This window comes from Phyllobates terribilis, unplaced genomic scaffold (assembly GCF_046119375.1).
Source record: "Phyllobates terribilis strain yellow unplaced genomic scaffold, ASM4611937v1 Scaffold_2__4_contigs__length_985480577, whole genome shotgun sequence".
Classification (NCBI taxonomy): Eukaryota; Metazoa; Chordata; class Amphibia; order Anura; family Dendrobatidae; genus Phyllobates; species Phyllobates terribilis.
In genome coordinates, this window is record NW_027362762.1 from 495,369,343 (window position 1) to 495,391,709 (window position 22,367).

A 22,367-nucleotide genomic window follows, 5' to 3' on the forward strand; every position below is an offset into this window, starting at 1 on the left:
TATTCTATGGGTATTTATATGATTTCCTCTCACATTACTAGCTGATCTCGGGATACAATCCCTGACGCATATTTCACCAGTATACCGGCTTTTTCTAAGGGCCCTTTGAAAAAGCCGGTATACTGGCAAAACGCGCATCAGGGATTGTATCCCAAGTTCAGCAGGTAATGTGAGAGGGAATCATATAAATACCCCTATTATACAGCACCTTGCTCATGTATAGAACAAAGCTGACCATAGATGCTGTAGATGCATGTGATTTGTATATTTTAGAATTATCCATTTTAATAATTTTTTTGAATACAGATCAAAAATGTTTTACTTATTCACATCTTTTCTTCTTCCCCCTCCTTTAGTGTGTCCCTTACAAGCTTTTCCCAGTAGAACTTGTAATTACTACATTGAAAATGACTGGATCAATGCTTTAACCCCTTAACAACATTTGACGTACTAATACGCGTCTGTTCCCTGGGACTTAAGAGCCAGACCCGTATTAGTACGTCATGGCGATCGCACGCGCACACAGGCTGTGCGGGCGCGATCGCCGCCGGGTGTCAGCTGATTGTCACAGCTGACACCCGGTACTATGAGCAGGGAGTGGTCCTGCACCGCTCCCAGCACATTAACCCCGCGATGCTGCGATCGAAGTCGAACGCAGCATTGCAGTGGCAAGGGGAGGTGAACGCAGATACTCACCTCCTCTTCCGGCCTCCAGCGCTGTCTGCCGTGGCTTCCAGGATGTTGCCATGACGACCCGATGTCGTCATGACAACATCCGGGTCACCAGACAGCAGGAAGATTTTTTGGACATGCGCAGTGCATCTCCAAACAATCTACTCCCTGTCCAGCGCTGACAGCCTGCATGGCACAGGGATGGTGCTGCATTCCTGTGCAGGCGATCAGAGAAAAAAAAGTGAAAGTCCCACAGTGGGACAAAGTAATAAAGTATAAAAACTATCAGAAAGTGAAAAAAAAATGTAAAAAAAAATGTAAAAATATTTTTAAAAAAATAAAAAAAATAATCCACCAAAAATAAAAATATAATGTACCCATCAATAAATATCATTATAAAAAAAAACAATAAAAGTACACATATTTGATATCGCCGCATCCGGAGCAACCTGACCTATAAAACTGTCCCACTAGTTAACCCCTTCAGTGAACACGGTAAAAAAATAAAAAAAAAAACGAAGCAAAAAACAATGCTTTATCACCATACCGCCAAATAAAAAATGGAATAACACGCGATCAAAAAAATAAATATAAATAAAAATGGTACCGCTGAAAACATCATCTCGTTCCGCAAAAAATAAGCCGCCATACAGCTCCATCAGCCAAAAATAAAAAAGTTATAGCTCTCAGAATAAAGCTATGCTAAAAAATTATTTTTTCTATAAAATTGCTTTTATTATGTAAAAGTGCAAAACATAGAAATACGATATAAATGTGGTACCACTGTAAACGTACTGACCCGAAGAGTAAAGCCGCCTTATCAATTTTACCACACGCGGAATAGAAAAAAAAAAAACAATTCCTGAATTGTTGGTTTTTGTTTATTCTGCCTCCCAAAAATCGGAATAGAAAGCGATCAAAAAATGTCACGTGCCTGAAAATGGCACCAATAACAACGACACAAATTGATTCATAAAAATGGAAAAGTTGTTTTTTTTCACTTTTTCATTTTTACGAATCAATTTGTGAAGCACCTGTGAAGTTCCAAGTGCTCACTGTGCATCTAGATAGGTGCCTTGGGGCGTCTAGTTTCCAAAATTGGGTCACTTGTGGGGGAGCTTCAATGTTTGGGCACACAGGGACTCTCCAAATGCAACATGGCGTCCGCTAATTATTCAAGCAAATTTTACAATCAAAAAGTCAAATGGCGCTCCTTCCCTTCCGAGCCCTGCCGTGCGCCCAAACAGTGTTTTTTCCCCACATATTGGGTATCTGCGTGCCCAGGGGAAATTGCACAACAAATTTTGGGGTCCATTTTTTCTTGTTACCCCTGTGAAAATAAAAAAAATTGGGTCTAAAGTAACATTTTTGTGAAAAAAGTTAAATGTTCATTTTTTTCTTCCACATTCCAAAAATTCCTGTGAAGCACCTGAAGGGTTAATAAACTTATTGAATGTGATTTTGAGCACCTTGAGGGGTGCAGTTTTTAGAATGGTGTCACTTTTGGGTATATTCTGTCATAAAGACCTCTCAAAGTGACTTCAAATTTGATGTGGTCCCTAAAAAAATGGTTTTGTAAATTTTGATGGAAAAATTAGAAATCGCTGGTCAAATTTAACCCTTATAGCTCCCTAACAAAAAATAATTTTGGTTCCAAAATTATGCTGATGTAAAGTAGACATGTGGGAAATGTTATCTATTAACTCTTTTGTGTGACATATCTCTCTGATGTAAGGGCATAAAAATTCAAATTTTGAAAATTGCAAAATTTTCAAAATTTTCGCCAAATTTCCATTTTTTTGACAAATAAACGCAAGTGATATCGAAGAAATTTTTCCACAATCATGAAGTACAATATGTCACGAAAAAACAATCTCAGAATCAGGGGGATCCGTTGAAGCATTCCAGAGTAATTACCTCATAAAGTGACAGTGGTCAGAATTGTAAAAATTGGCCATTAACGTGCAAACCACCCTCGGGGGTTAAGGGGTTAAAGGCAAAAATTTGCTCTGGTTGAAGCATGAGGGAGCATACTGTTTAGGCTAATGCACATTGATGCCACAGACCCGGACTGTGAATTGAGCAGGAGTGCATTGCTGCCCGCAAAGCAGGAATACAGGATGCAGGGGGGTAGTGTGCTTCTGATAAGAATGTTGAGAAAAACCCTGACAGCAGACTGTAATGCTAAGCGAGCTGTCAGTCAGTACTGGGGATGTGGTAATAGCTGCTGCTCTCTGTACACAGAGCAGTGAACCTATGTCAGTGCCACCCCGTGACTGAAATCTGAAAGCTGCCGGAAGAAATAAAGCTAATTTTCTCCCAGCAGTGGGGCTCTAAGTGTGTGTGCCAGGCAGGTTCACCACACTATTAACCTGCCACTTACCCCCTTATCTGCAGTTAATAGTGTGTTTTCAAGTGATAGGTTCCCTTTAAAGAGCATTAAAGTATGACTAAGGATATTAGCCAAAGTAGAAACATCCATCCATAGACAGCTGTTTCTTGCTTATTGTCAGTACAAAGCAAGGTGCTGGTCGGCTTCGACACGGCTCTTGTGCTTCTGGTTTTCCTTACAGAGATTCAGCTTCTATAGGGAGGCCTACCGTTACTGCTCCTGGGAAAAATTGTGAAAATTATCTCTGTTCTAGAAAGAAAACCTTCTCTCTTATACCACCTATATGTAGCCACTTTATAATGTCTGGTCAATGTCTGACCCATTAAAGATACTTGAAACATGAATAAAGACATCAGCCAAACAAGAGATACCCATATACAGTATATACCACTTTTTTGGACTTCTATAGAACAGCAATATTGGTAGATTGCCCCAATTGACCCCATCTATCCACTACCAGACTCCTAAATACGAATGTATCACACTTGTCAAATCAGGTAAATAATATACGTTTGGTATGTATTTTATGCAGTGTATTGTTTTATTACACTAATTTGTTATTGTAGCAGTAAAGTAGACGAGACTTTAACAAATCTCAACCACACTTTGTATGTGATCTTTTGATAGGGATTTTCATCATGGATTCCATCATTTACAACACAAAATCCACAATAAATTCTCATGTATCACATACAGATAGTGATGTGAATTTGCTACGGATCTGTAGGGAAATTTTAGTGGATATGAATAAAATTCTTTTTTTTTTTTCATCTTAGCTACAATATATACATGCTGTCCAAATTACCCTTCATACTGCTTAGAATGCTAGATATAGCCACAAGAGACCTTGAAAATATACAAAGTCTCCTTTATGTACATTCTGGCGACAGAAAGGTTGACTCTACTCTTTTTCGCTAATACATCTATTTCTGCTATTCTTAGGGGAATATGGTGAAATATGCAAAGGTTGTTTGAAACTTCCAAGCAAAAGAGAACTTCCCGTAGCCATACAGACCCTTAGAGCTGGCTGTTCCGAAAAACAGAAGCGATCATTTCTGGCAGAGGCAAGCATTATGGGACAGTTTGATCATCCGAACATCTTACGCCTTGAAGGAGTTATCACTAGAGGTAAGAAAGTGATATTATTAAGACAGGTCCCTATTGACCCTGGCCCAAGACAGGTTCAAGTTAATTACAATTATTATACTGTTTACAATTACTATTTTACATTTTTTCTGTACATCTTTTACTTGTGTTACTTTATTCAGTTGAGCTAACAATTGGCAGGTTTTCTTTTTGTAGCTATATAAACTTATATATCTCATCAAATAGGTTTTATGTCAAATCATTTCTTTTACTTGCTGCATTTCCACCAAATATCTTTTCCTGATATATCCCGAGTCTATCATACTCTAGTTTCACCATATAACCTTTAGCTTTATTAGATCCCACCCTTTTCATCTTTGTGTTATTATCTTTATATATTTGACATTCATAAAATGCCTCTCTACTTTATAGGCAATACAATGATGACAGTTATGGAATATATGGGCAATGGTGTTCTGGATTCGTTTTTGAGAGTATGTATAAAAAAAGCATTTATATTTTTAAGAAAAAAAGTAGTAATATATGCATTTTTCATTGTCGCTTTAATATGTACTAATTGTTTTAATACATAAGATAGATTCCATATCTGATGATGTTACACGACAATGGCAGGCCGCATGTTTCTTGTGCTTCTGTAAGCAGTTTACGTGAACTAAATACCCTACTCGGGCCTGCTGTGTCTCTGAACTTGTCTCACATCTACGACATCATTGGTTGGCAGTTGGAAAGGGAGATGCCAGCAGCGGATATTGATGATTTGTGTGTGCAAGTGCATTCAGTTTAGCAGAATATTCCTCAAACAACCATTTTTAACCTTATTGATAGCATGCCAAGGCGGACAAGTGTTTGTACTTCTGTGTATGGTGCTCTTACTTAATACTAAAGAGATTGAGATTTTTTGAGCATTTTATGTCTATCTTACTATAATTTACACATAATTGGTATATCTATGGATTATGTGATTAACAAAATTTCACAATTTTTTTTTCTTATGTTGTAATTTCTTTGTTAATGCCATGAAAATTATGTATAAAATATTATTAACTGTTTCAAGGCACTTTTTCTTTAGGTTTATGGTTACTTTTCATGCCTTGATTAAGTTTATGTATCAGAGCAGGATATTCAGAGGCCCCTAGAAAAGTGTACATGGCTAAGAAGCAACTATGTTATAACTAGTGTTGAGCGAGCACTAAAATGCTCGGGTGCTCGAAGCTCGGGCCGAGCTCACTGTGATACTCGGGTGCTCGACCCGAGCAACGAGCCCAATGTTAGTCTATGGGAGACCCGAACATTTTTGCGGCGGCTTCCCGGCAGTCTGTAGAAAGCCTAAAAAGTGCCCAAAACGATAGTGACAGTGCTCAAAAGACATGGGGGCAGCATGGGGATCGCCCCTGGAAGCATTTCTGACCCCCAGGTCACTGCTGTCAACAACGTGGTCAGAGGTATTAAGCCACTTTTGCGGGCTCACAATAAAACGTTCAAAAACGAAGCTGAAACGGTTTTCCTGTGAAATATGTTAAGGAATTTCCTTTCCAGGGTAAAAACATGTGTATAAGGTAAAATAAATAACCAAAAACAAAAATACTCCTCCACACCTTGGGCTATGTTCACAAGTAGCATTTTTCATGCGTTTTTGCACTTTTGTATTGCTTTCAACCGTGACAAATGCGTTCACCGGGAAATGTCATTTTAACATTTTACAACCTTATCTGGCCATGTGCTGTGTGACACATGCATACAGTGCTGAAAAGACAAGGGATCAGCATGGGGAAGACCCCTGGAAGCATCTCTGACCCCCAGGTCACTGTCTAAAAGTGTGCCCATCAGAAGTGATCCTTGCCGCATCAGAAGATGCAGACTTGCAACTATCCCCATGCAAGTCCTTGTCCCAGGGCAGTGTTCAATTGTACCTCCCCCATTCCTTGCAATGCAAGCGAAAATATGCAGCCTGCCACCCACCCACCCCCAGGCTGCAATACCATACTGCTAGCTTTCACTTGAAATGGGGCCTTTTAGTTTGGAGGAGGCCGAAGCTGGCCACTACCTCATGGCCGCTTCGGCAGCGAGGTATCCATACTCTGTCCCCAGCCGCCCGGCGGCCGGGTGTCCACACTCGGTCCTCAGCCGCCAGGTGGCGGCCAGGTGTCCATACTCGGTCCCCAGCTGCCCTGATTTCTCCTGTCACCTTCCCCCACACTTTTCTTAGCCTGGCCTGCTTTAGGGCAGCATTGGACGAGCCCACCAGAGAACCAGACTCCTCCGGTGGGCCCTGGCTTCTCCATCAGGGGAGTTGAGAGTGCCTAGGTGAGGAGCATGATGATGATGATAGAAGTTAGCATCTGCTTTGTTTTCTTGGAATGCAAGCGCATGTATGCAGTAGCGGCTAGGCCTGAGGTGGTCAGCGTTTTGGCGCATATTCTACCTCCTTCGAGGATTGCTGGATGTTTTCCTGCTACTATCCCAGTTCTATGACTCCTATTAAAACAAAGCTTCAGGTGATAAATGATGGATGAGGTGGTGGCAAAGGAGAAAGAGCAGGAGGAACAGGGACCATTCACATCAATATCAGGCCAGTCAACCAGATATGTCTTGGTGGATATGTTTCTGTACCAAAAGGAGCGGTTCGGCTACACAGTTATAGGGCATACAGTGAGTGCAATGCCTACCAAAAATTTCGAGGCACTCCAATGCCCCTTGGAAGTGACATGGAGGTCAGAGGGCCTTAACTAAACCGTTTTTTCCATTTATAGCAACTGAGTCTCCTGTACACTGTTGGCCTAAGCAGGGAATGTAAGGCTTTCCAAAAATTATTAGGCACTACAAAAAACAGCCGAAACGAGGAAGCGTATACCCATGTGTGGGTGTGAAGCGGTGCATGTGAATACACCTCCCGAAATAACACAGTGGATTTGACTTTATGTGACTCTGCTGTCATTTGGTGGTGATGAGAAGTCTGGCCCAATCCTGCCCTTGTTCATTTTGATAAGGGTCAGCTTGTCAGCATTGTCAGTTGACAGGCGAGTGCGCTTATCAGTTATAATTCCCCCAGCGGCACTAAAAACACTCTCCGATAACACGCTAGCGGCAGGGCAGGCCAGGACCTCCAAGGCGTACAGAGCGAGTTCATTCCAAGTGTCCAGCTTGGATACCCAACAATTAAAAGGCACAGAGGAATCACGGAGGATGCTGGTACGATCGGCAAGGTACTCCCTCACCATCTTTTGAAACTTTCCACTCCTTGTGAGAGTACCCCGCGCCTCAGGGCCTGTAAGCTGGGCGGGTGTCAGAAAACTGTCCCAGAACATTGACAGTGTTCCCCTACCTCTGCTGGATTCGAGATGCATCTCTCTCGCCTGTACGCCTTGGTTGGACAACGAACTGTGACCTCTGCCGCTAGCGTGTTCAGATGGGAATTTTTTTAAGAGTTCTGCAGCAAGGGCCTTCTGGTATTGCCCAATTTTTGTAGATCTCTCCACCTCAGGAATAAGAGAGTGTAAGTTCTCCTTGTAGCGGGGGTCTACAAGTGTCACCAACCAGTAATGACTGTCACCCAACATTTTGACAACGCGAGCGTCACGGTTAAGGCAGCGTAACATAAAGTCAGCCATGCGTGCCAGACTGGTAACGGGCAAGATTTCCATGTCCTCACCAAGATGACGGCTGACCATGCTCTCCTCCTCCTCCTCCTCCTCTTCCTCCTCCCCCCTGTCCTCAGGCCACCCATGCTGAACCGACGGTATGACACTTGTACAGGTACTACCGTCTACAACGCATGATAGCAGCTCCTGTTCTTCCTCCTCCTCCTCCTCCTCTCCCTCATTGTCCCCCAATGCACGTTGGGACGAGATGAGGCTGGGCTGTGTGTAATCGCCCGCAACGGCTTCTTGATCCATCTCATCATTCTCTGGCTGCAATGCCTCCTCTTTAATTCTCTGCAGAGAGCGTTGCAAAGACAGACAAGTGGGATGCTGACAATATTGATGGCATCATCGCCACTCACCATCTTGGTGGCCTCCTCAAAGTTTGTCAGGATGGTACATATGTCAGACATCCAGATCCACTCCTGAGGTCTTATGTGTGGAGTCTGACCTGAATATCGACGGCCTTGTTGCAGCTAGTACTCCACAACTGCTCTCTTCTGCTCACAAATCCTTTACAACATGTGGAGGGTAGATTTCCAACGTGTGGGGACATCACACACCAGTCGGTGTGCCGGAAGCTGCAAACGCTGCTGCAACACAGCAAGGGCGGCGGAAGCTGTAGCCGACTTGCGAAAATGAGCTGACAGGCGGCGTACTTTCACGAGCAGATCTGGCAACTCGGGGTACGATTTAAGAAACCGCTGAACCACGAGGTTAAGCACATGAGCCAGGCATGGTACGTGTGTGATCTCACCTCGCCTCAGAGCCGCCACCAGGTTACGGCCATTGTCACACACGACCATGCCGGGATGTAGGTTCAGCGGTCTCAGCCACAGATCTGCCTGCTCTTTCACAGCTGTCCACAACTCACAAGCAGTGTGAGGTTTATCACCTAAGCTTATGAGTTTCAGCACAGCCTGTTGCCGCTTGGCGGAGGCAGTACTGCAATGCTTCCAGCTTGTAACTGATGTGGTGATATCTGAGATGGAGGCTGAACATGAGGAGGAGGAGGAGGAAGAGGAGGATGCGCAGGAGCTGTACACTGTGGGGGCAACTCTGACTGACATAGGGCCCGCAATCCTCGGTGTAGGGAGGATGTGTTCCGTCCCAAGTTCCGACTGGGTCCCGGCTTCCACTACGTTTACCCAGTGTGCCGTCAGAGAGATGTACCGTCCCTGGCCACAAGCACTTGTCCACGTGTCCGTTGTCAGGTGGACTCTCCCAGTAACTGCGTTGTTGAGGGCACAGCAGATGCTTTGGGACACGTGCTTGTGTAGTGCGGGGATGGCACACCGGGCAAAATAGTGTTGGCTTGGGACCGAGTACCGAGGAACGGCCACCGCCATAAGATTGCGGAAGGATTCCGTCTCCACCAGCCTAAAAGGCAGCATTTCCAATGCAAGCAGTCGTGAAATGTGCGAATTTAGGACTGTGGCCTCTGGGGCGTTAGCTGCGAATTTCTGCTTTCGTTCAAAGGTCTGGGATATGGACAATTGAACGCTGCGGTGGGACGTGGACGTGGACGCTGATGCTGTTTCTTGAGAAACTGCCATAACAAGTGAAGACTGAGAGGAGGGGGCATCTTTACATGCAGTATGGACAGGGGATTGCCTTGCACACACAACAGGGGGTTCTATTGCACGCACAACAGTGGAAGAAGCAGTGGTGACACCCGCTGACACTGGTCGTGGACCCTGGGTTTCGCCCCGCAAAGTCGGGTGCTTTGCTGCCATGTGCCTGATCATGCTGGTGGTCGTCAGGCTGGTAGTTTTGTCACCCCTGCTGATGCTGGCATGGCAGGTGGAACATATGGCCTTTTTGGGGTTATCAGCAGAGTCTTTAAAAAAATTCCAGACTCTGGAAGACCTTCCGCTTGTACTGGCAACGTCCCTCGTGTTGGTGTTACGGGGAATGGTTGCCTGCCTTCTGTCTGCGGCCACCACACTGCTTCTTCCTGCCTGTTGGGGTACTCTGCCTCCCTCCCCCTGTGTGCTGCTGGCCTCACTCTGCATGTCCTCCTTCCACGTTGGGTCAGTTACTAGATCATCCACCACCTCCTCCTCTTCCACTTGCGCACCACGATCCTCCTCCTCACTTCCTGCCAATTGTGTCTCGTCATCGTCCACCTCTTGTGACAGATTGCCAACGTCGACTTCCTGTGGCCGTGGCTGTTCAAATATTTGGGCATCGCAACATGGGATCTCCTCTTCCACCACTTCAAGCGTATCAGGCGAGGGGCCCAAATATGGAAATGGACCAGTGAACAGCTCTTCAGAGTGTCCAAGTGTGGGATCTCTTGCTGTCTGACGACAGTCGGCATGGTGGGCGGAAGGAGCATCAGGGTGAGGAGGAGTATGCAGTCGAGACTCACGGCTACTAAGAATTGACCATGTGGAAGACAGACCGGAGGTGGTGGTGCCCAGGTAACTGGAAGTATTGTCTCCTATCCAACTAATAACCTGTTCACACTGATCAGTTCTCAATACTGGTTTTGTTCTGTGCTTCCCTAGTAATTCGGTCAAGAAGTGGGAGCGAGAAGATGTGGCTGTTGGTTGTGGCACATTTTCACCTTGGCCACGGCCCCATCCTCTGCACAAACCATCACCAGAACGTCCACTTCCACGTCCCTTGCCACGCGCCTTGCCCATTGTAAATGAAGTAAAATAGCTTACACTTGCACTATCAATGGAAAAAGGGTAATAAAGAGTAGATTAGAACCGTGGAAGAGGAAAACCACAGTTATTGTTTACTGGGGTATACCACACTGTTTTAAATAGAGATATTTGCGGCTGAACAGTGAGCGACACACTCAAACTGCTTTTTTTTTAGATACCAAAGGCCCAAAACTGGATAGTACAGCGATTTGACCCGTGGAACTGCGAAACCACACTGGGATGTCGGGCCTACACAAGACTATTTTCAACAGATATATTTTTGTGTCACAACAGTCAGGAGACACTACTGTTTTTCTTTACGGAAAAAACTACCAAAAGCTTTTTAAAATATATATATATTTGCGGCTGAACAGTGAGCGACACATTCAAACTGTTTTTTTTAGATACAAATGGCCCAAAAGTGGATAATACAGAGGTTTGTACCGTGGAACTGCTAAACCACACTTGTATTTCTCGGGCCTACACCAGACTATTTTCAACAGATATATTTGTGTCTGAAAAATCAGGCAGACACTATTTTTTTTTTTTTTACAGGAAAAAATGCAAAAAGAAGGATAATAGAGATTTTTTACCAAGGAACAGCAAAATCACACTTCTGTCTCTCTGGCCTACACCAGACTATTTTCAACAGATATATTTGTGTCTGAAAAATCAGGGAGACACTATTATTATTTTTATACAGCAAAAAATGCCAAAAACAGGATAATAGAGATGTTTTACCGTGGAACATCAAAACCACAGTAATAATTTACTGGTGTATACCAGGCATTTTAAAATATATATATATTTGCAGCTGAACAGTGAGCGACACACTCAAACTGTTTTTTTAAGATACAAATGGCCCAAAAGTGTATAATGCAGAGGTTTGTACCATGGAACTGCAAAACCACACTTGTATTTCTCGGGCCTACACCAGACTATTTTCAGCAGATATATTTGTGTCTGAAAAATCAGGGAGACACTATTTTTTTTTTTTTACAGCAAAAAATGCAAAAAGCAGGATAATAGAGATTTTTTACCGTGGAACAGCAAAAGCACACTTCTGTCTCTCTGGCCTACACCAGACTATTTTCAACAGATATATTTGTGTCTGAAAAATCAGGGAGACACTATATATTTTTTTTTTTTACAGCAAAAAATGCAAAAAGCAGGATAATAGAGATTTTTTACCGTGGAACAGCAAAAGCACACTTCTGTCTCTCTGGCCTACACCAGACTATTTTCAACAGATATATTGTGTAGCGACACACTCAAACTGTTTTTTTTAGATACAAATGGCCCATAGAACTGCAAAACCACACTTCTATTTCTCTGGCCTACACCAGACTATTTTCAACAGATATATTTGTGTCTGAAAAATCAGAGGCACACTTTTTTTTTTGGTGGGGGGGCACCAAAAGGTTAATAAGATGGGGATTTGTACATTGTGAAGGAGGAAAAAAAAAAGAGGATTTAGTTAAAAAAAAAGGATTTTTCCTGGCCCCTGGGACCTGGAGCTAAGTCCAGCAATTTCAGCAACAGGAGCAGCACACAGGACTGTAATGCAGCGTTTTCTGGTATAACCACTGTGTCTCCTATACAGCCTGCCTGCCTGCCTTATATACCTGGGATGGATATTAGTCCTGAGAAGGACTGTTTGTTTGATCTGGCAGCCTTTACAGACCCTACACTAACTATTTTGCAGGATATATCTCTCCCTAAATCAGCAGCGCTGTCCCTACACTGTCTGATCCGGAGCGACTGTGTCCAAGATGGCGGCGTCCGGTTTTAAATACTCGAGGTGACGCTGTGCGGCCAGCCAATCACTGTAATGCCCACAAACAACATGGCTGTGGCATCACAGTGACTGGCTGGCAATCCCTGCATGTTCATTGGCTCCGTAAAGAGCACCAAACATGCAGGGCGGAGACTCGAGCTCCCGCCCGAGTAACCCGGAAATGCTCGGTGCTCGCCGAACATCCCGAGTAGCGTGATGCTTGGGCGAGTACCGAGCGGTGTCGAGCATGTTCGCTCAACACTAGTTATAACCTTTTCATTTCTTACAGCTGAATAAGTATTTTTTAATGGTCTAATCGTGCTGGATGTATAGTTCTAAATGTGGGCAATGTTCATGACAGACAGTGCCTCCACACAACTTCCAGTGTTGCAAAAAGTTAGTCTAATAAGTCCCACACGATTCTAATAAAATCCATCTCTTGTGCTTTATTTTCACATATAAATGCATTATTGAGTCTTGGGCTATGTAGGACTACCTGAGGCAAAGTTATAGTATTAAACTTAAGCAATTTTAACCAATGGCTCAATACAGTGATTAAATATTTGGTCAACATCCATTGATGAAGTACACTTTTCCATTTTAGCACTTTGTAAAAGCCTATTAATCCCTTTGCCCTGAAGCCTGTTTTCCCCTTCATGATCAGGCCAATTTTTCCAATTCTGACCAGTGTCACTACACTGTGCAGAATTATTAGGCAACTTGTATTTTAGAGGATTATTTTCATTATTCATCAACAACTACACTGCTCATAAAAATAAAGGGAATACTTAAACAACAGAATATAACTCCAAGTAAATCAAACTTCTGTGAAATCAAACTGTCCACTTAGGAAGCAACACTGATTGACAATCAATTTCACATGCTTTTGTGCAAATGGAATAGACAATAGGTGGAAATTATTGGCAATTATCAAGACACACTCAATAAAGGAGTGGTTCTGCAGGTGGGGACCACAGACCACATCTCAGTACCAATGCTTTCTGGCTGATGTTTTGGTCACTTTTGAATGTTGGTTGTGCTTTCACACTCGTGGCAGCATGAGACGGACTTTACAACCCACAGAAATTGCTCAGGTAGTGCAGCACATCCAGGATGGCACATCAATGCGAGCTGTGGCAAGAAGGTTTGCTGTGTCTGTCAGCGTAGTGTCCAGAGGTTGGAGGCGCTACCAAGAGAGAGGCCAGTACACCAGGAGACGTGGAGGGGGCCGTAGGAGGGCAACAACCCAGCAGCAGGACCGCTACCTCCGCCTTTGTGCAAGGAGGAACAGGAAAAGCACTGCCAGAGCCCTGCAAAATGACCACCATCAGGCCACAAATGTGCATGTGTCTGCACAAACGGTTGGAAACCGACTCCATGAGGGCCCGACGTCCACAGATGGGGGTTGTGCTCACAGCTCAACACTGTGCAGGTCGCTTGGCATTTGCCACAGAACACCAGGATTGGAAAAGTTGCCACTGGCGCCCTGTGCTCTTCACAGATGAAAGCAGGTTCACACTGAGCACATGTGACAGACGTGACAGAGTCTGGAGACGCCGTGGAGAGCGATCTGCTGCCAGCAACATCCTTCAGCATGACCGGTTTTGCAGTGGCTCAGTAATGGTGTGGGGTGGCATTTCTTTGGAGGGCCGCACAGCCCTCCATGTGCTCACCAGAGGTAGCCTGACTGCCATTAGGTACCGAGATGAGATCCTCAGACCCCTTGTGAGACCTTATGCTGGTGCGGTTGGCCCTTGGTTCCTCCTAATGCAGGACAATGCCAGAACTCATGTGGTTGTAGTGTGTCAACAGTTCCTGCAAGATGAAGGCATTGAAGCTATGGACTTGCCCGCACGTTCCCCACACCTGAATCCGATTGAGCACATCTGGGACATCATGTCTCGCTCCATCCACCAACGTCACGTTGCACCACAGACTGTCCCGGAGTTGGCGGATGCTTTAGTCCAGATCTGTGAGGAGATCCCACAGGAGACCATCCGCATCCTCATCAGGAGCATGCCCAGGCATTGTAGGGGGGTCATACAGGCATGTGGTGGCCACACAAAATACTGAGCCTCATTTTGACATGTTTTAAGGACATTACATCAAAGTTGAATCAGCCTGTAGTGAGTTTTTCCACTTTAATTTTGGGGGTGACTCCAAATCCAGGCCTCCATTGGTTAATAAATTTGATTTCCATTGATGATTTTTGTGTGATTTTGTTGTCAGCACATTCAACTTCGTACAGAACAAAGTATTCAATGAGAATATTTCATTCATTCAGATCTAGGATGTGTTATTTGAGTGTTCCCTTTATTTTTTTGAGCAGTGTATGTTCTCAATCAACCCAAAAGACTCATAAGTATCCAAGCTTAATATTTTTGGAAGTTGGAGTGTTTTTTTTTAGATTTGGCTATCTTAGGAGGATATCTGTTTGTGCAGGTAACTATTACTGTGCAGAATTATTAGGCAACTTAATAAAAACCAAATATAATCCCATCTCACTTGTTGATTTTCACCAGGTAAACCAATATCAGTGAACAAAATTTACAAATAAACATTTCTGACATGCAAAAACAAAAACCCCAAAAATTAGTGATCAATATAGCCACCTTTCTTTATGATGACACTCAACAGCCTTCCATCTATAGATTCTGTCAGTTGCTTGATCTGTTTTCGATCATCAACATTGCGTGCAGCAGCCACCACAGCCTCCCAGACACTGTTCCCAGAGGTGTACTGTTTTCCCTCACTGCAGATCTCACATTTTATGATGGACCACAGGTTCTCTATGGGGTTCAGATCAGGTGAACAAGGGGGCCATGTCATTATTTTTTGTTCTTTTAGACCTTTACTGGCCAGCCATGCTGTGGAGTATTTAGATACATGTGATGGAGCATTGTCCTGCATGAAAATCATGTTTTTCTTGAACGATAACGACTTCTTCCTGTACCACTGCTTGAAGAAGTTGTCTTCCAGAAACTGGCTGTAGGTCTGGGAGTTGAGCTTCACTCCATGCTCAACCAGTAAAGGTCCCACAAGTTCATCTTTGATGATACCAGCCCAAACCAGTACCCCACTTCCACCTCGTTGGCGTCTGAGTCGGAGTGGAGCTCTCTGCCCTTTACTGATCCAGCCTCTGGCCCATCCATGAGGCCCATCAAGAGTCACTCTCATTTCATCTGTCCATAAAACCTTTGAAAAATCAGTCTTAAGATATTTTTTGGCCCATTCTTGACATTGTATCTTATGCTTCTTGTTCAAAGGTGGTCTTTTTCAGCCTTCCTTACCTTGGCCATGTCCCTGAGTATCGCACACCTTGTGCTTTTTGATACTCCAGTAACGTTGCAGCTCTGTAATATGGCAAAACTGGTGGCGAATGGCATCTTTGCAGCTTCACTCTTGATTTTCCGCTCTTCATGGGCAGTTATTTGTGCCTTTTTTGGCCAACACACTTCTTGCGACCCTGTTGGCTATTTGCCATGAAACGCTTGATTGTTCGGTGATCGCGCTTCAAAAGTTTGGAAATATCAAGACTGCTGCATCCCTCTGCAAGACATTTCACAATTTTGGACTTTTCAGAGCCAGTCAAATCTCTCTTCTGACCCATTTTGCCAAAGGAAAGGAAGTTGCCTAATAATTAATCACACCTTATATAGGGTGTTGATGTCATTAGTCAACACCCCTCCTCATTACAGAGATGCACATCACCAGATTTACTTAATTGGTAGTTGGCTCTCAAGCCTATGCAGCTTGGAGTGGGACAACATGTATAAAAAGTATCATGTGATCAAAATACTCATTTGCCTAATAATTCTGCACACAGTGTCTATGAGGTAATACATCTTTAACACTTCAACATATACCAGTGATTTTGAGAATGTTTTTTTCATGACACATTGTATTCTAAGGTAGTGTAAATTTAGGTCAATATTTTTTGCGCTTAGTTGTGAAAATATTGGAAATTTGGTGAAAATTTTGCAATTTTTAAACTTTTAATTTTTATGCCCTTAAACCTTTGTTAGGAAGTTAGAAAGGTTAAAAGTTTATCAGCAATTTCAAATTTTTCCTAAAAAATTAACGAAAACATTTTTTTTAAGGACCACATGCCATTTGAAGTGACTTTAAGTGGCCTATGTGACAGAAAATGCCCAAAAATTACAGGATTTTAAAAACTACACTTCTCAAACAATGCAAAACCACATTCAAGAAGTTTATTAACCTTACAGGTTCTTCACAGGAATTAAAGCAATGTAAATAAAAAATGAAAATATTAAATTTTCCCACAAAGATGTTGCTTTAGCCCCAAATTTTTCATTTTCCTAAGGGTAACAGGAGAAAATGGACCCCAATGTTCCCTGCCCTGATTGCTGATATAACACTCTGCAATGATTTTGCATTACAGGGCATTTGATCAGGCAATCGCACATAGGGAGGAGACGTTTCAGCTCCTGCTCTGAGCAGGAACTTACAGGCCAAGGTACCTGGGTGATCCCATGGCCATCTTTTGTCCCAGGGTCAACATGGAGACCAACGACACAACAAGATCTTTATCAAAGCAGAGAGGGAGCTTCCTCCCTCTGCTAAACTGATCAATCTCGCTGTCACTATTTACAGTGGCATCAGAGGGGTTTAACGTCTGCAATTGGTTCTAGCACTGATCATGGGCATTTCTACATGGTGTCAGCTATAATATATAGCTGATGCCCGCTGATGATCGTCCCACTGTACTGCGGCGTTGTACATGTACTGCGGAGGTCATAAAGGAGTTAAAAAAGACATTTAAGGAATGGGTAAGAGCTAAATAGGTTCCATACAGAAAATTTAAATAGATTATGTAAAATTCTAAGGAATATTTTGTCATAAAACCTATGTACATTTTATCATTCATTTATTATTTCAGTGTTTCTATTTGTAAAAGCTCCAAAAATTTGGCAAAGCAACATTAAGTCACATTTATTAATCACAGATGTATCCAGGGACCTCCCACACCAAACATGGGTTGTGCTGTTAGTTTGGTTATATCTGGTTTAGCTATGTCTGTATCCTCCAGATGTCCATCTAAAGTCATTTTATATGTTTTTAAAAAATGAGATGTCTTTTTAATATATTTATGAATTTATTATGGTATTTGATGTAATAATGTTGCCTGTATGTTTATTGATTCTTTATCATTATCATAAGTCTTTTAATTTTTGATGTTTTTTAAAAGAAGACAAAGAATTGTGAAAGCATTGAATATGAATTATTTTATTTTTTTTCCTTCTCATAGCTCTTTTCTTTTAAGCTGTGCATGGTACAGTAAATGAACACTGACATATTTTATCATTTTCTGGCTGTTATCTAAGTAGAATACATCAAGGACATTTGTCCACTCGAATCCTGCAGCTTTTAAGCTGGAGATTTGTGTGCCTCTTCAGTTTGTTGCATTATTCCATTTAAAGATAGAAAATTAAAATTCCCTCCCCTTCAGCACTTGAAAACGATGTTTGACAATAGCATGGTTGTGCCTGGGAAAACATAAAAGGTGCAAAGAAAATAGAAGGTTGGAGGTGGGAAAACAAAAGCAAAACATCAGAGAATTTTGTATGAGCTGATCATGACACTGAAAGCTTTCACAAGACAACACAAATTAGCATATAAGCTTTAGGGTCCACGACTGTACAGGAGTCACATTTGTATCAGCGCAATTCTTTCTATACTGTAGAGTCCTGTTTGTAAAGGTTTAAAGATTTGAGTAACTGATTGGGAAAAAGTCTAAACAGAGAATATATTGTTCATTCTGGGAGGAATTCATCAAGACTGGTATGTTCATACCACAGTTTTGATCTGTGGTCTGCTGCACAAATATGTGCCAAGCTCGTTAAAATTAGCAATGAATGAAGTTATTCAAGTTGAATTGAACTCTCCTGAAATTTTAAAAACTGTTGAATTCTTCAGAAAATGAGCAATTTTGCTGAACTATAGAGAGCTGGCAACAGGTTAAAAAATAAATAAAAATTTCTACATAGCCGTGTCCCATAGCCAGCTTTCCAATGCTCCATGCTCCTTCTTATCTAAATACTCCATTCTGCACCTCCTTCTCAGCCTTCTTAAATCTGTGTCGGAGCTTCCATCTCCAACTAGGAAATGTTTCAACGTGTGCCGTCTGAAAACCAGTCAAATTGTGATGTGAAGACGTGAGTTGCAAAGGCTCTTCACAATGAAATCAGAGACATGGTTGGTACAGGATGCCCTGGCATAGACTTCGATGGAATCTGTTACCAGGTTTTTGCTACCTCATCTGACAGCATGTAGGAAAGAGATCCTGATTACAACAATGTATCACTTAGTTTATTGGATGCAGCAATTGTGACAAAATCAGAGTTTTTAGATGTACTAAGTAACAGAGTTTAAAAGCTGATCCAGCCCTCACTACAGCTTTCTGTATACATTGTCTATTGACAGTGAGCTGCTTATCAGTGTAAAGGGAGACCAGGGTTCACATGACTTGTAGTCCAAGCAGTGATAATCTCCTGGTGATTAATAATTCATTGTGTTGAAACAACAGTACATAGCCTAATAAGTGACACACCCCTGAAATCTGTGTCTCAGCCCTATCTCATGCTGTCCATAGATTGCATAGCAAAAACTTGCAGAAAGATTCTCATTAAGCAGGCCGAGAAGATGTGCTCGATGAAGTATGGTGTAAAGATAAGGCTAGGAGGACTGGATTGTGGGCAGCAGGGGCTTCAGGATGGGTGAGCAATAAGGTGAGTATTAATTTTCATGTTAAAATCTTGTGATTTGCAGAATTTGAACCTTAGCAGATTTGATCATCACAATTTAAGAGGCATGTGTTTCTTGATGAATGTGTTGTATCTTTTGGCTTCCCATGCACCAGAGTCAGAAAATGTTCTACAGTACCCCAAGATACTTCTATGATTGAGCATGTTTTCTGTTATAAGTTAAATTCTGAAAATATATTTCCTTATGTAGTTCATTTTGTATAAACTTAATGTTTCGTGTGTTTTACAGAAAAATGAGGGGAAAGTTTCAGTACCTCAACTTGTGGGGATGCTAACTGGTATAGCCTCAGGAATGAAATACTTAACAGAGATGAGTTACATTCACAAGTGTCTTGCTGCACATAAAGTTCTCGTCAATTCGAACCTAGTCTGCAAGATATCTGGATTTCGACAATTTCAAGATGATAAACTTGACACAGTGTTTACCACCATGGTACGGAATGCAAATGTAAGACACACCTTATATTATTATGATTGGTCAGCTAGGTTGGTATTATTTATGGCTTGTTAACATGTAATCATAGTTTGTAATCTAGGATGGGACTGTGCTCATTGTAACTATTGTCTCTTCAGAAATAATACCGCACCAAATTCTACTCACATGCATGCAATCATGGTACTTTTATTTATTTAGTATTAAACCCTTGCTCTTCTATTTTGTCAAAATTACAGTCAAATAACCTCTACTAGCTATGGCTACAACGGCTATATATTGTTTAATGCATCTACACTCCTAAAAGTAGACTTGTCACTTGCTAAAAAAAAAAAATAAGTTGAATACCTTGTAAAAAATCCCTGAGGTCCCTTGATTATGCTACTCTTTTTTCCTTTGTGCTGCATTACTCCAAGGCAAAGATATTTATGTGTGTTGCTTTTGGAGCACAATATGTGAAATCTCTGTTTCAGTTCAACTTGACATGTCTTCAGAGTTTTCACCCCTCCATCCTATACACTTCTATTCAGAGCTCAGCAGTCTTGCAATCTGAGTCTTCTCTGGGGGCGTGTGCCTTCACCCGTCCATCCCAAATGCTTCCATTGAGAGCTTTTTAGTCTTGCAATCTCAAAGTCTTCTCTAGGGGCGTGCACTTTTACTCTCCCCTCCCAAATGCTGCATGTTACATTTCAGCGTCTGAGACTAGTAGCCTGCTTGTTCAGCTGCCAAGCTGTGATTGACAGCATCTGGGAAAGAGCTATGAAAGCAAACACCTCCAGAGAAGGCTTTGAAGAAACACCCAACTGATATGCAAACAGAGATTTAAAAAAATAAGTAATGTGTATATCTCTGCAAAAGAGTGACACAGAGCAAAACAGAAAAGAGCATCACAATTGGGAGCTCAGAGATTTGTACAATGTACTTAGCTAAATTTTTTGAGCAAGTGAAAGACCTTATTCAAAGTCTTACCTTGTTTATAGAGAAAATACTAGATTTACAATATGAATAACATATAATTGTTATTATTTAGAGCAGTCAAGATGACTGTCTCATATGTACAGTATTAGGTTTAGTCAGTTTTTTTGGTCTTAAAAGTGTACCTATCTTGTTTTTCTTCTATTAAAAAGTTTATCCAGTTTAAGACATGATTTTTCCATAGCATCTTCTGATATAGATGGCATTAGCCATTGAGCCCAATGATTGGCTGCAGCAATCACTTGAACTGTAGTCATGACTTTTCCGCTGCAACCTGTCAACGCGAAAACTTTGAGATAAAATTTGTGTCAGTCTCAAAACTTTTGTCTACAACTGTATGTTACACCTATAAAAGCGCTTGTAACATACATAAAGCTCTTATTCTAAATGCATGTACATTAATATGTAGTTGATTCTACTTTGCAGCTAAAACAGCTTTAACTCTTTTTGGAAAGGCATTGTACAAGATTTTGAAGTGTATCTGTGAGAATTTTTGCCCAGTCCTCCAAAAGAGCATTTGGGAGGTCAAACAGCATTGACGAGCTAGAACAGAGATTATGAGCCATGCTCTTTATTCCATCACAAAAGTTTTTGATGGGGTTGAGGTCATGGCTCTGTGTGGGCCAGTTAAGTTATTTTATTCCGAACTCGCCCAATTGCAACTTTCTTGGACCTTGCTTTGTGCACTGTGGTAAAATCATGCTGAAAAAAAAGGGCCACCATTAATCTGCTCCAACAAAGTGGAAGCATATGGAGCACCCTGAGGACTCGGCTGCTACAGGGGTATTGCACCTCAAACCAGAGGTGTGGTATTCCACTCCCGGGTAAGGATGGAGTGTGGGACTGAGCTCAGTAGGCTGCATGCACTACATACATCCCATTTCCGGGGGACAGAACTACGGTACTCCCACCAAGTAGATGTGCAGGTACGACAGCGTCTGTCCCTGGCTGGAGTGGGAGGGGGGGTGGAACATCCCAGTAGTGTAGGGGCAGATAGGGGAGGGGCTCTGGGCATAGAGATAGGAGCCCATTGGGTGCTGGTCACCTGGGCTCACACATAGAGGGAGTATATATGGTGGGCACCATCTAGAGATAGGGTGAGTCTGTCAGGAGAGTTCTGAGGAGGAGTTTGGCCAGGAGGGCTGAAAGGGAGCTGTGGCTCCGGCTGGGCCCAGCTCCAGGGCCAGGCCTGAAGCAGAGAGGAAGAAGAAAGGCCCAGAGACGCAGAAAAGAGGGCACCCTAAGATCCCAGAAGCAAACCAAAAAGGGTGAAGGGTTGGCAGAAGAGGGCACCGGATCCCAAGCTGGCGGAGGCGAAAGTAACCCTTAACCAGGAACCGGAGGTCGTGGGCAAGCTTTGCCACGACCCTCACCACATCCACCAGGAAGGTACACCAAGAGTAGGGTCAGGAAAGCCAGAGAAGGTTTTACCATAGAAGGCCCAAGGGAACCGGACAAAGGTGGATCCCTGGTGGGGACGGCCAGGAGAAAGAGAGAGAGAGGGAAGCTCAGGACCACGCTCCGGAACTACCTGGGGGTTGACCGAGTCCAGGACCTGGTGGATGCAGCACGGCTCGGGTGGTCACTCAAGGCCAGAGTGACTGAAGGAACACCTGTGAGTAAAAACCCTGAAACTGCATCTCACGTCTCTGACTCTCCTTTCTGCACTATCACTACCCCCATCATCCGCACCAGCTGCCCTGAGGCCATACCCCTCCCGTTGGGGGTTATACCACCATCGCTGCACCCATACTACCGGCCTCAGCGGACTGTTCTGCAGCGGCGGCCTTGTGACCGCAAATCAACGGGTGGCGTAGTCGACACAGAAACAACATCTACCAAGACTGCCACACACTTAGTTTGACACCCTGGGCACGGACCGGGTTACCGCCACGAGACTACTACCCCCATCTGATCCGGCTCCGGTT

The 22,367-nt window shown here is 43.0% G+C and overlaps 1 protein-coding gene across 1 annotated transcript in view; it reads left to right on the forward strand.

Moving 5' to 3' along the window:
- Nucleotides 1-22,367, forward strand: part of EPHA10 (EPH receptor A10) — a 1,221,975-nt gene that overhangs the window by 1,140,585 nt on the left and 59,023 nt on the right. Inside the window, exons 11-13 of the mRNA XM_073665886.1 lie at nucleotides 4,007-4,192; nucleotides 4,583-4,644; nucleotides 19,261-19,479. Coding sequence (XP_073521987.1) covers nucleotides 4,007-4,192; nucleotides 4,583-4,644; nucleotides 19,261-19,479 — 467 coding nt within the window. The remainder of the gene's footprint in view (nucleotides 1-4,006; nucleotides 4,193-4,582; nucleotides 4,645-19,260; nucleotides 19,480-22,367) is intronic.